Raw genomic sequence first — 11,614 nt, 5'->3', positions numbered from 1 at the left:
TACCTAAGTACTGTGAATGACGATTTTGTAGCCACGGGGACGTCAGCAGTAGATACGAGTGCAGGCATGTTGCGCGGCCGTCCCTACGGGGGCGTCGCGCTGTTGTGGCGTAAGTGTGCTTTTACTGCTGTATCTGTTGTGAAGTGCAATAATGTGAGGCTCTGTGCTATAAAGTATACAATACGTGAGTATAACGTGTTAATATTCTCGGTCTACATGCCTACTGACTGTACTGACAACTTGCCAGAATTCACAGACTGTTTGAGCGAAATTAATGCGGTTGTGGAGGACAGTGGAATTAGTATGGTTTTTGTGTTAGGAGACTTTAATGCTCAACCCGGTGAATTATTTTTTAATGAAATGCAGCAATTTTGTGTTGAACAAAAATGGTGTTGTGCAGACTTTGAACTTTTGCCAAACAATGGGGAGACGTTTACTTATTTTAGTGATGTTCATGGGTGTACACGTTGGCTTGACCATTGCTTAGTAACTAGCATGGCTAGGGGCTACATTGAGAATATAACCGTAAATAATAGTGTCTCGTGGTCTGACCACACTATCCTTTGGAATTTTTTTGTAACCTAAACCCCTTACATACTCAGTTTGTTTCATCTCGAGGTAGTCATAATAAGATATTTTGGGGGCAGAGAGATAGTGATCAGACTAAGCTATTTACGGATTTTTGTGATGATAAATTAAGTAAAATAGTTTATCCTATGGAGCTTATAGAATGTTGTAGCAAAACCTGCTGTAAAGCTGAACATAAACTAGTTATCGATAATATGTACTCTCATATTGTAAGCATATTGCAGTCAGGAGCAATGGCTAGTCATAAAATTGTACGGCGAAATAAAAAAGGTTATGTTACGGGATGGAATAGGCATGTAAGGCCACTACACGGGAGAGCTCGTCTGTGTTTTCAGTCATGGGTTATGGCTGGGAGACCGAGTAGTGGAGTTATATATGACAATATGCGGGAGTCTCGTAGGCTTTTCAAAAATAAACTTAAATGGTGTCAGGACCACGAGGACCAAATTAAAATGGACATCTTGGCTTCTACACATGAGACGAAGCAGTTTGGTAGATTTTGGCAGCAAACAAATAGGCTGAATGCACGGGCGGGCCTTCCTGTGGAAGTGGGAGGTATAACAGGAGGTCAAAACATTGCCAATATGTTTAAGACTCATTTTAGGGTGGAACCTCTAAATACAGTTGATCCTACGGAGAATGGTACTCGGGACACTGTGGACCCCGGGATGGACCCATTGAGCTTCTCTGTATGTGAGGTTAATGACGCAATAAGGAGCATGAAGCGGGGGAGATCCCCGGGACATGATGGCCTGAGTGTCGAAAACTTGCGATATGCTGGAGTGCACCTTTCCAGCGTCCTTACCATGCTCTACAACCTCTGTGTCAGGCATGGTCACCTGCCGGATGCAATGATGATGACGGTGGTTGTGCCTATAGTGAAGAACAGGACGGGTGATGTGGCGGATGGGTCCAACTACAGGCCGATATCCCTAGCGACTATCATAGCTAAGGTTCTGGACAATCTGCTTGATACACATCTAAAGAAAGCCACCAATATTCATGATGCTCAATTCGGTTTTAAACCCGAATTGTCTACGGAGAGCGCGATTATGTGTCTCAAGCAGACTGTGCGGTACTACACAGACCGGAAAACGCAGGTGTATGCGTGCTTCTTGGACCTGTCCAAAGCTTTTGACCTTGTCTCGTATAAAGTTCTGTGGCACAAACTTAGGACGGAAACGAGTCTAAGGCCGGAGCTGTTGTCGTTGTTGCAGTACTGGTATGGTAACCAGTCCAATGTAATTAAATGGGGAGACGCTATGAGTGACCCCTACAAGCTCAATTGTGGAGTGAGGCAGGGTGGGCTTACGTCACCAAGGCTGTTCAACCTTTTTATTAACCAGCTGATAGAGGGGCTTGGCAGAGCCGGTGTCGGATATTCGGTTGATGGTGTTTTTATGAACAACATCAGCTATGCGGATGACATGGTTCTGCTTAGTCCTTCGGTCAGTGGCCTCCGGAAGCTACTCAAAATCTGTGAGGAGTATGCAGAGAAAAATGGGCTCAAATACAACGCCAAAAAGAGCGAGTTCCTTGTGTTCAGGGGAAAAAACAAACCCACGAACTTTCAGCCCATTATAAGATTGTGTGGATCTCCCCTGAAACAGGTGGCTGAGTTCAAGTATCTCGGCCATATAGTTAACGAGCGCCTCGTGGACGACGGCGATTTAGAGAGGGAGCGAAGGGCGCTGTCGGTCCGGGGCAATATGTTGGCCCGCAGATTTGCTCGTTGTAACGAAAAGGTAAAGTTAACGCTGTTTAGAGCATACTGCCAAACCTTTTACACGTGCAGTCTGTGGGCGGACTATACGCAGAGGGCCTTCAGAGCTCTTCGCGTGCACTACAACAATGTGCTGAGAGTGCTACTGGGGAGGCCACGTTACTGCAGTGCATCTGCCATGTTTGCGGAGGCTCGTGTGGACGACTTCTACGCGATCTTCCGGAAACGTGTATCGTCTATGATGAGCCGACTGGTGAATAGCACCAATGCCCTTCTCAGCACATTGGCGTACAAACTCGACAGCCCACTCTGGAGAAGCTGGAATGGTGCACACACACATGCAAACAAGCGTGTGTGTACTTAGCCTTTTTAATGAAAATTGCCATAGTTAAGTTTCGTATAAGTTTTTTTTGTTAATTATTTTATTTTCTTAATTTTCTGTTTTATCTACTAACACCATTTGTAACTTGTTTTTTTCTTTTTTTTTAAATTTTTAAAATTTTTTTGAATTTTTGAATTTTTTTTTTTTTTGATTATTGATTTTACTTTTATTCTATTTAATTTATTTTTATATATTGATTTTTTAATATAATTTTGTTTTGTTTCTTATTCTGAATGTTGTCTTGTTGTACTAACCCAATATGGACTTATAACTTGGTCTGAAATAAAGTATTATTATTATTATTAATGCTATAAAGGAAATATTACAGAGTGGAACCTATAAGGACTATTGGATAAGTAATGGCCTGTTAGTCAAGGGATTAGACGAAAAATTGGTTATACCTAAAGGTTTTGAAAAACAAATTATTAGTAAAATTCATTCAAATGGTCATTTTTCAAAAAAGAAAATGATTGAGCTAATTGACAAAGATTATTATATCAAAAATTTAGCACAAAAAATAGAAGACTTTATTGTTACGTGTGTTCCGTGTCTGTTGGCCAGCAGAAAAGAAGGGAAGGCAGAAGGATTTCTGAATCCTATTGAGAAGGAGGATAGCCTTACATACCTTGCATTTAGATCATATCGGCCCAATGACAACGACTAAGAAGCAGTACAATTATACCCTAACATTAGTTGATGCGTTCACTAAGTTTACTTGGCTTTTCCCTTGTAAGACACAACAAGCAAAGATACTTTAGAAAAGCTGCAAATACATCAGCAGTGCTTTGGAAATCCAACACGAATTATAACTGATAGAGGAACAGCATTCACGAGTTTGGAGTTTGAGAACTATTGTACGGAAGAGAAAATAAAACACATTCTAATAACAACTGGTATCCCGAGGAGTAACGGACAGGTTGAGAGAGTGAACCGTGTTGTAATATCCGTTCTTACTAAACTATGTATAGACGACCCTACCCAGTGGTATAGACATGTGAGCAAAGTTCAGCGGGCACTGAATAGCACATTTCAAAGGAGTATTAACACAAGTCCTTTTGAGTTATTAATTGGAACGAAAATGCGACTTAGAGAGAGGACATTGAAATTCATAAGTTGCTGGAGCAAGAACATAGAGCTATTTTTGTTAACACTAGAGATGAGCTGAGAATGCAAGCTAAAAAACAAATCCTCAAAGTCCAGGAAGAAAATCGACAATATTTTAATAATAAGCGAAAGGAAAGTCGGAAATATAGAGAAGGCGATATGGTGGCTATAAAGAGAACACAATTTGGTGTAGGTATGAAACTTAAACCCAAGTACCTAGGACCCTATAGAGTGGATAAAGTCAAGGGTAAAGATAGGTATGATGTTGTAAAGTATAGTAGCAATAGTGAGGGACCCATAAAGACATCTAGCGCTGCAGACTGTATGAAACCATGGCCAGATGACCTCGGAGGGGACTATGATACTACTGACCAGGAAAGTTTGTAGTCAAGTCGGTACTGTTTTTTATTTTTTTTATTTTTTATTTGTTCCAATTTTATTTTACAACCATGTTGCGGGTTAGTGGTGAGGGAAAACTGCTACTATGCTAGGTAATTTTCTGTGTATTTGTTGTTAACCTATATTGTTATTATTTATTGTATTTTTATGTGTTAGTTTTAAGTTATTATGTAGAATGTGTGGAGCCTGAGGCCAGTCTCATGATCAGGAATGGCCGATTGTAGGATGTGTAACTTTAAAGACGAATGCGTGAAAGGGAATGTAAGAGTTAGTATGCATGATGTGAAGAATGATTGACATTGACAGACGAACGTGTGACAGAGAGTTTGGGTGTGGCGCTAAGAGAGTAAAGACGGCAAGACGTGTGTAATTCCATTTTCTGTGTATTCAATTAAATCAGTAATTTAACGACTGGATTATTTGATTTTAATCCCACATAAATAATACTTTATATTTTAATATTTTGGTCGGAACCGGAAGAACCGGGTTTCATATTATTTAGAACCGGTTCTCAAGATCAACGAAAAACCCGGGTTTTTGAGAACCTGGTAAACCCGGGTGCATGCTCTGCTTATGTGTGATCCAAATTTGCAATCCCTAACATTTGGTGGTTTTCGTTGCGATCTTTTTTTCTTTATTACTTTTCATCAATTAGGTACTTCACCTTTTTAAATGTTATCACCTTATTTACCTTAATACCAATCAAATTGACAATCAAAGTGACTTGGAGTTGGAAGTGCTAGAACAGCTTTCAGATTGCGATGATGACGAAATTCTTCCGGCGCCTCGTAAATTTCTACGCGGATCAACCACTTGCGCTTACTAAATGAAGCTGAATTTACATTTAGATTTAGAATCAATAAAACTGCGGTAGAGTTGAGAGAGCGAAAAATGAATGAATGAGAGTTACTTTTATCAGAAATTATGCCATTTATAAAAGTAACCTCAAAGCGGTAAGTAAGCAATGTCTCAATATCTACTTTTGTCCTTTGTGCGTTGTACTATTGCCAGTTATCAATAAAACATTTATGAGGATTTATCATTAAACAATATTTATTGTTTCCAGAAATAATGGGGTTTCACCGCTTCACCAGCTATTGCTGACTCTTCGATTCTATGCGTTAGGCACAATACTTATTACTGTAGGAGACTTTGTAGGGGTGTCAAAGTCAACAGCATGCAAAATTGTTCAAAATATATCGAAATAAATTGCAAAGTTATATAACAAGTACATTTATATGCACCAAAACAGTGTTAATAAGTTTTACCAAAAAACCCATTTCCCACGTATTCTTGGTGCAGTACATGGTACTCATATACGTATACAGTCTCCAAGTTAGTAAATATATTTATAGTTTAAAAAAGGTACTTTTTTAGAAAAGATTTATAGGTTTGTTTTTCAGTGCAAGCAATCGGTGAAGAATTCAGGAATAGAAAATGTTACTTTTCTTTAAACGTTCAGGCTGTATGTGATGCAGATTTGAGACTGATGAATGTAGTAGCTCATTGGCCTGGTTCTGCACATGATGCTACTTCTAACTATCTTTAACAATTCTGTTTTGAGAGGCAAGAAACAATTAAATATTGGATTCTAGTTTTAAAATTCATAGCCTTGGGTAATTCCAAATACATATACATATGTAGATGGATTTTTATCTCGCCTATATATTTATTGCTTACAGCTCATTTTGACATTGGGACCTTTGGCAACCGCTGGTTACTTGTTGATAGTGCCTATCCCAATAGAGCATATTTACTAACACCAGTTTTAAATCCAAGTAATAGCTCAGAACAAAAATACAATGATGCTCATATTGCAACAAGGAATCTAATTGAACGGTACTACAAATACTTTTTTATTTTCTACCTACACTTCTATAAAAATCAAATATAAGTTGTTGTTAATGTTATACTAACAAAAAACTTATTTTCAGTACTTTTGGTGTATGGAAGTGTCGTTTCCCAGTTATTTTTTTGCCTCTGCGCTTGTCACTTGCAAATGTTCAAGCAGTTATAATAGCAACAGCAGTTCTACACAATATCTGTAGAAAATACAACATGCAAGAAATGCCTTCAGAAGTAGAGTTGCCAGCAAGCCTAGTAACAGATCCTTCTGTTGCAGACACTCAATCTCAAGCTCTAGGATTGCAAGATATTGTTGAAAGGAATTAGCTTATAAATGGATATTTTTCGACTTTGTAAGAGGAATTCAATATTATTGATGAATTTTTAGTATCTAATATATAAAGTAAATAGTATAAATTATTTTAATGTTATTAGTATTATTTTCTAATTAATAAAATTTAATTTCCTAAGTTGTCAGTAATATTTAGCTGTTATTATTTTAATAAACTAATTTTTATTTGTAAGCTTATTTGTTAAGCATTGTATTTTTTTTTAGAATTTTTTAATATTATTAATGTTATTTTGCCTTTTCATATACTATTATAAGGTACTTACTCTATCTGTTTTGTGTGTATGTTATGTGTTTAGTATGTACTTTGCTGGTGCTCAAATAAATAAATATTTTCTTTACTTAAAATACTGTGTTTATTTTTACATTAAAATAAGCAGATATTATAAAATATATTTATTACATAGAAATATAACACAAAATACAAATCAAAAAAGGAATACAGAAAACAAACATTTTTACACTCGCAACTTATTATTATTCTACAAAATTAAATCAAAATACAAAATATAATTTAATGAATTAAAATAAAAATAACAATAAATATCTTATTTAACTTTTATCTTTTTGTAAATTATCTATCTCTAGTTGTAATTTTTTTTTTTTTCTAATAACACCTTTTCCAAGTTCTCTGGCAGAACGGTTTTTATCACCCTTGGTGAAGAGTTTTCTTTTGGAACCTGTAGGAGTTCAGAGATTTAGTATCATTATGAATTGCTAATGACTTACAGTCTACCACTCTATGTAAACATCTAACATAATGGGTTAGCAAAAACCTCTATTACAGCCCCCTTAAGTCCAAGATTGCAATAAAAGTTAAGAGCAAACATCATGCAAACCATCAAGCTTACTACTTGTTCTGCTTGCCATCCGATCATAGTTATTAAAAAAAGTTGAGTTGTCGGGTCTGCACCAGCAGTAGTAAGTAGTCTATAAAGGTTTAACTGAAAATTATACTATAATATAAAAAAAGCAGATAATACAATACCACTAGCTCTAGGAGTGAATAAATATTTCTTCAGTTCTTTTGCTGAACACTTTCCTGAGTCTTCTGCATCATTTAATACGTCATTTTGTAAAACTTGACACCAGGAGATGAAGCTGGCATCTAATTTTATAATTTGTGGTTCTAAAACAAAATCACTCCCACTACCACCACCATCAGCAATAATTACATTAGCAGAAACCCAGCAGTTTGTTGGCTCCGGCACAAGTTCAGCATCGCCACCATATTCGAAAGTGAAACCATCCACCCTATTGCCTAACAAAGTAGCTACCTTATCTAGGACTTCATCCGGAGGTATGTAATCTGGACCACCACCACCAGTCTTAAAAAACAAGATAACTTTATAAACTTAACCATAACGATGTACAACTAATACAAACCAGTAAAGCAAGTACCTAAATACATAATCTATAATACAAGATGCTGACCTTAATGTTGTTCATCCTAATTAATGTATTGCGTTTGCGAGAATTATTTTTTTTTGCTTTCGCACGCAAGGGCGGAAGGGCTGCACTTCCCGCAGCGCCGGAGCCAAGCGTTCCTCTAACTTTAAAGGTGGTAGATTAATTTGAAAAAACGCGTGTGAAATGTGAAAATAACGTGTGAAAGCTACGAAATTATTCTTCTAACCTCAAAACTTTAACCATGGATATCTCCATAACCATAGGGTTCTGAGGTTTGACAGTGGTACCAGGGGTAGCGTAGTTAAGTTATCAAATGCTCTCAAATCTAAAATATGAGTAAAACTCAGTCACATAAATACTGATTAGAATGGAACGCAAGGAAGGGTACGGATTGATCTCCAAACGCTCGTCGAAACTCGATCGGCGTTTGAAGATCGTTGTATTGAAACGCAGATCGAGGATCGATCGAGAGAAAGAATTCTATCTTCGATTGCCACGATCTCTAGATCGAAGTTTGAATATTGGAATCGGCCGAAAATGATTTCCGGCTCATTCTCCGTGCTCTAACTACTTTTCCATAACCATTTGGGATTTCTAAGTTTTCTGCTAACTCCTCCATGGACCATTCAACGGGCACCTCTCTAACAACTCTCATACGAGAAACGCTGTAGGAGGGGATCGAAGCTATGTATCCCGCAGCACTGATTGCTGGTAAGTCCAAAAAGGTATTGGCGTGGTCAGCTGACTTAAACTCAATAGAGATACGATTACGACCTATCCTCTTAATACCATCCATAACGACGTTTTTTATATTGTTTTTAAACAAAAAATTTCCAAACTGTATGGATCGGAGTATCATCTCACTATTAGGTTCTAATTCACATTTTGAAACATGGACAACAAAAGGGGCGGAATCATTTGCAGAATAGTGTAACTTTTCATTATTGAAATCCGGGTGAATGTATGTAAGTTGTATAGAAGGTGATGTTGCCGATGCTGCCGATACTCATCGATTTATTAGACGTTGTTACGTCAAAAAATATTTAAAGTAATATATACCGGCTTTTTAGACGGCGCGTCTATGCCATAACGAGCTCGCGGAGCACTATTTTCAGAGTTAAAAAAATATAAATAATAGAGCGAGTAATTTCATCCTCTTTCCGGATCTTTTTTCAAAATTCCGTAAATATCATTATTTTAAAAATTATTAACGAAAAACTAAATACCTTTTTAATCTTATTTTGTTAATAACAATAGCATTTTTTATGCGCTAGTAAACCCTTAAAAACATTTTTCTAGACGTCATTCCAAATCGAATGAGTTATCGCACATATTTTTAGGAGCTTTATTTCTATTTAACACGTTTGTGAACTTGTTGACTAAACTAAAATATTTACGGTAATATTTTAAATTGCGAGATTTTACAACATAAATGGTCACATCTGATCGCGTTCACCTACAAGTTTGGTTTTTTCACATTTTAAAGGGATCTAGCTAGACCGGAAAGATATAAATTTCAATTTAATATGTTTAGGTACTCGTTTCTATGAAAAAGGGACAACAGACAGACAATTAGAGTTAGAGGGACAATTAAATGATTTAATAAAAGTAAAGATAAATAAATGATCCATTTTTTCCTTTTGAAGTACGAAACCCTAAAAACGGAAAATTATAGTAAAGCACGATTTTTTTTTAAATTTATTAGGTATCTTTTGAAATGTTCGATAGTTTCGTTTACAACTCCAACTTGGACTTTTATTTATCATTAAATATTTTTTGATTTTAGCATCAAAAATGAAAAGAGTAAAAGAATGTAGGGCATCTACCGTAGTAAGAGAAAAGCTAAGTTAAAAAATATTAGAGCAAATGAAGGGGCTTTACTTAAGTATGTGAAAAGTTTTGTTCCTGAGACGTCAGATTCCACGTTAGGCTTAAATTCATCACTCACAGACAACTGGGCCATCAAACACAGAATAAGCTGAAAAATTACAAGACCTTGACATGTTAATTTAGTACCTGATAGAAGTGTTGAAATTTTTCCTAAAGATCAAATTCCAATAATATCCCCTGAATTAGATTCTTCATTTGTATGTCCAGACGTGGACGTACAGCTGAAGACTCTATATAGTTCCGAAGAAAGATTGATACAACATCGGCATTGACCGCTATCCAATACCAAAATTCGACGACATTGGAAAATGGCCTGAACACATAGACGACAATCTTCGAATGCATCTTATTCAGCAAGGACAATAAATTTTTCAGCATATTGGTACTAATTTCGCTGAAATGACAACAGTAGCATGCTCAGATTCGTGCTCTTTAACATTAAAAGGAGTAACAAGACGGCTTACTAAAGAATGGTTTTACCGTACAATGACTAACGATGAAAAAGTTTTACGTACTTGGATGGCTTATTCTCCATTCAAAGCATCATTATTTTGCTTTTGCTGTCGATTATTTGAGAACGTAGATACACCGAATAGATCAAAATTTTGCTCATCTGATGGATTTAATACATGGTGGAAATTAAATCGTAAGGTTTCATTTCACGAATAAAGTGCAATACACAACCAAAATTATTGCAAATGGAAGGAATTGGAGAGCAGGCTTCAAAAACGACAAACTATCGACAAAAAAGAGCAAGACATAGTGGCAAAGGAAACAAAGAAATGGCAGGAAATTCTTATCAGAATGTTTGATATCGTAAGATTGATTCCTTGCGAAAATACATAAAATATAAAACGAAATTTAGCTTTACGTGGACATATAGAAAACGACACCAGTACCAATAGAGGAAACTTTTTAGAATTGGTTAATTTATTCTAGACAACTCATTTGTATCATTGAATGACTGTACACCGACTCATATAAAGTTAAGTAACGGTATATTACAACAGCTATCGCCCGACAACACTTTCGCATCAACAGATGCACTTAAGTTTAACTAGAATATCACAAATGAAACATTAGGCAGTGACCATAGAATAATTGTTTTGTCTTGTTTTTTAGAAAAGTGTAAACCTACATTATTGAAAAAAAATTTTAAAAAGGCAGATTGGTTCTCATATACTTGTTTGTTAGATAATTTATTCTCTAGTAATTTCTTTGTTCAGAATAATATACAGTCGGTTTACAATTTGTTTGTTGATAATTTGAACTTAGCCACCGATATCCACATTCCATACATTAAAATAAATGAAAACCCGTGCAGTAATTTTGTTCCTAAATCTTATTGGTCATCAGATTTATCAAAAATAGTAGCAGAACGTCGACTTGCATTATCAATTTACGAAGAAATCCTACTCCAGCTAATTTAGATGTATTAAAATAAAAATCAGTGTGGCGCAAACCGTATACAAAAAGGCTATTTTTATAGATAGGCAAAAGTATTGGCCTTCGGTAGACCACACAGTTTCATCGAGTGATATGTGGCGCAAAATGAAACGGATCAAAGGATTTAAAGGACCAAAAAGCCAAGTACCTAAATACTGGTTACTGAATTATTATTAAATCTTACGCCTGATTATGTTTTTACGAAACCACCGTCATTTATGAACAATGATACCACCATGTCAGGGTTAACACAGTGCCTAAAACATGCTAAAAATACCTCCCCTGGTTATGATGCCATTCCGTATTGTATGCTAAGACTTTTTCCATGTAATAGAAAAGAAATATTGTTGACATTGTTTAATAATTTTTTTTACAGCTGGGTTTATTCCCAACCAGAGGAGGGACTTAACGATTGTAGCAATTCCCCAATCAGGCCGAGAAGTCAGTTCTATATCTTCTTTGCGCCCTATTTCAATGA

General features: G+C 36.1%; 1 protein-coding gene and 1 pseudogene across 1 annotated transcript; one reads left to right on the top strand and one right to left on the bottom strand.

Annotated features, from left to right (window-relative positions):
- Positions 1 to 5,120: 5,120 nt before the first annotated feature.
- LOC123662665 lies at positions 5,121 to 6,481 on the top strand (annotated as a pseudogene).
- Positions 6,482 to 7,000: 519 nt separating this feature from the next.
- LOC123663060 lies at positions 7,001 to 8,596 on the bottom strand. Its single transcript, XM_045597800.1, has 4 exons — positions 8,383 to 8,596; positions 8,059 to 8,125; positions 7,825 to 7,927; positions 7,001 to 7,718 (listed from the first exon to the last, which is right to left on the bottom strand). The coding sequence occupies exons 1-4, from the start codon at positions 8,594 to 8,596 to the stop codon at positions 7,347 to 7,349; spliced, it is 756 nt and encodes a 251-aa protein (XP_045453756.1). The 3' UTR covers positions 7,001 to 7,346.
- Between the last annotated feature and the right edge of the window lie 3,018 nt (positions 8,597 to 11,614).

The sequence above is a fragment of the Melitaea cinxia genome, chromosome 19 (assembly GCF_905220565.1).
Source record: "Melitaea cinxia chromosome 19, ilMelCinx1.1, whole genome shotgun sequence".
In the NCBI taxonomy this organism is placed as follows: Eukaryota; Metazoa; Arthropoda; class Insecta; order Lepidoptera; family Nymphalidae; genus Melitaea; species Melitaea cinxia.
Note: the sequence above shows the minus strand (reverse complement) of the source record. Positions and strands in the feature narration are given on the sequence as shown.

Coding starts and splice junctions, on each gene's coding strand:
- LOC123663060 (XM_045597800.1), bottom strand. CDS start 8,596: ATGGATGGTATTAAGAGGATAGGTCGTAATCGTATCTCTATTGAGTTT. Junction 8,126..8,382: donor AAACTTAGAAATCCCAAATG/GTTATGGAAAAG, acceptor CTCATATTTTAG/ATTTGAGAGCATTTGATAAC. Junction 7,928..8,058: donor TCAAACCTCAGAACCCTATG/GTTATGGAGATA, acceptor AGGAACGCTTGG/CTCCGGCGCTGCGGGAAGTG.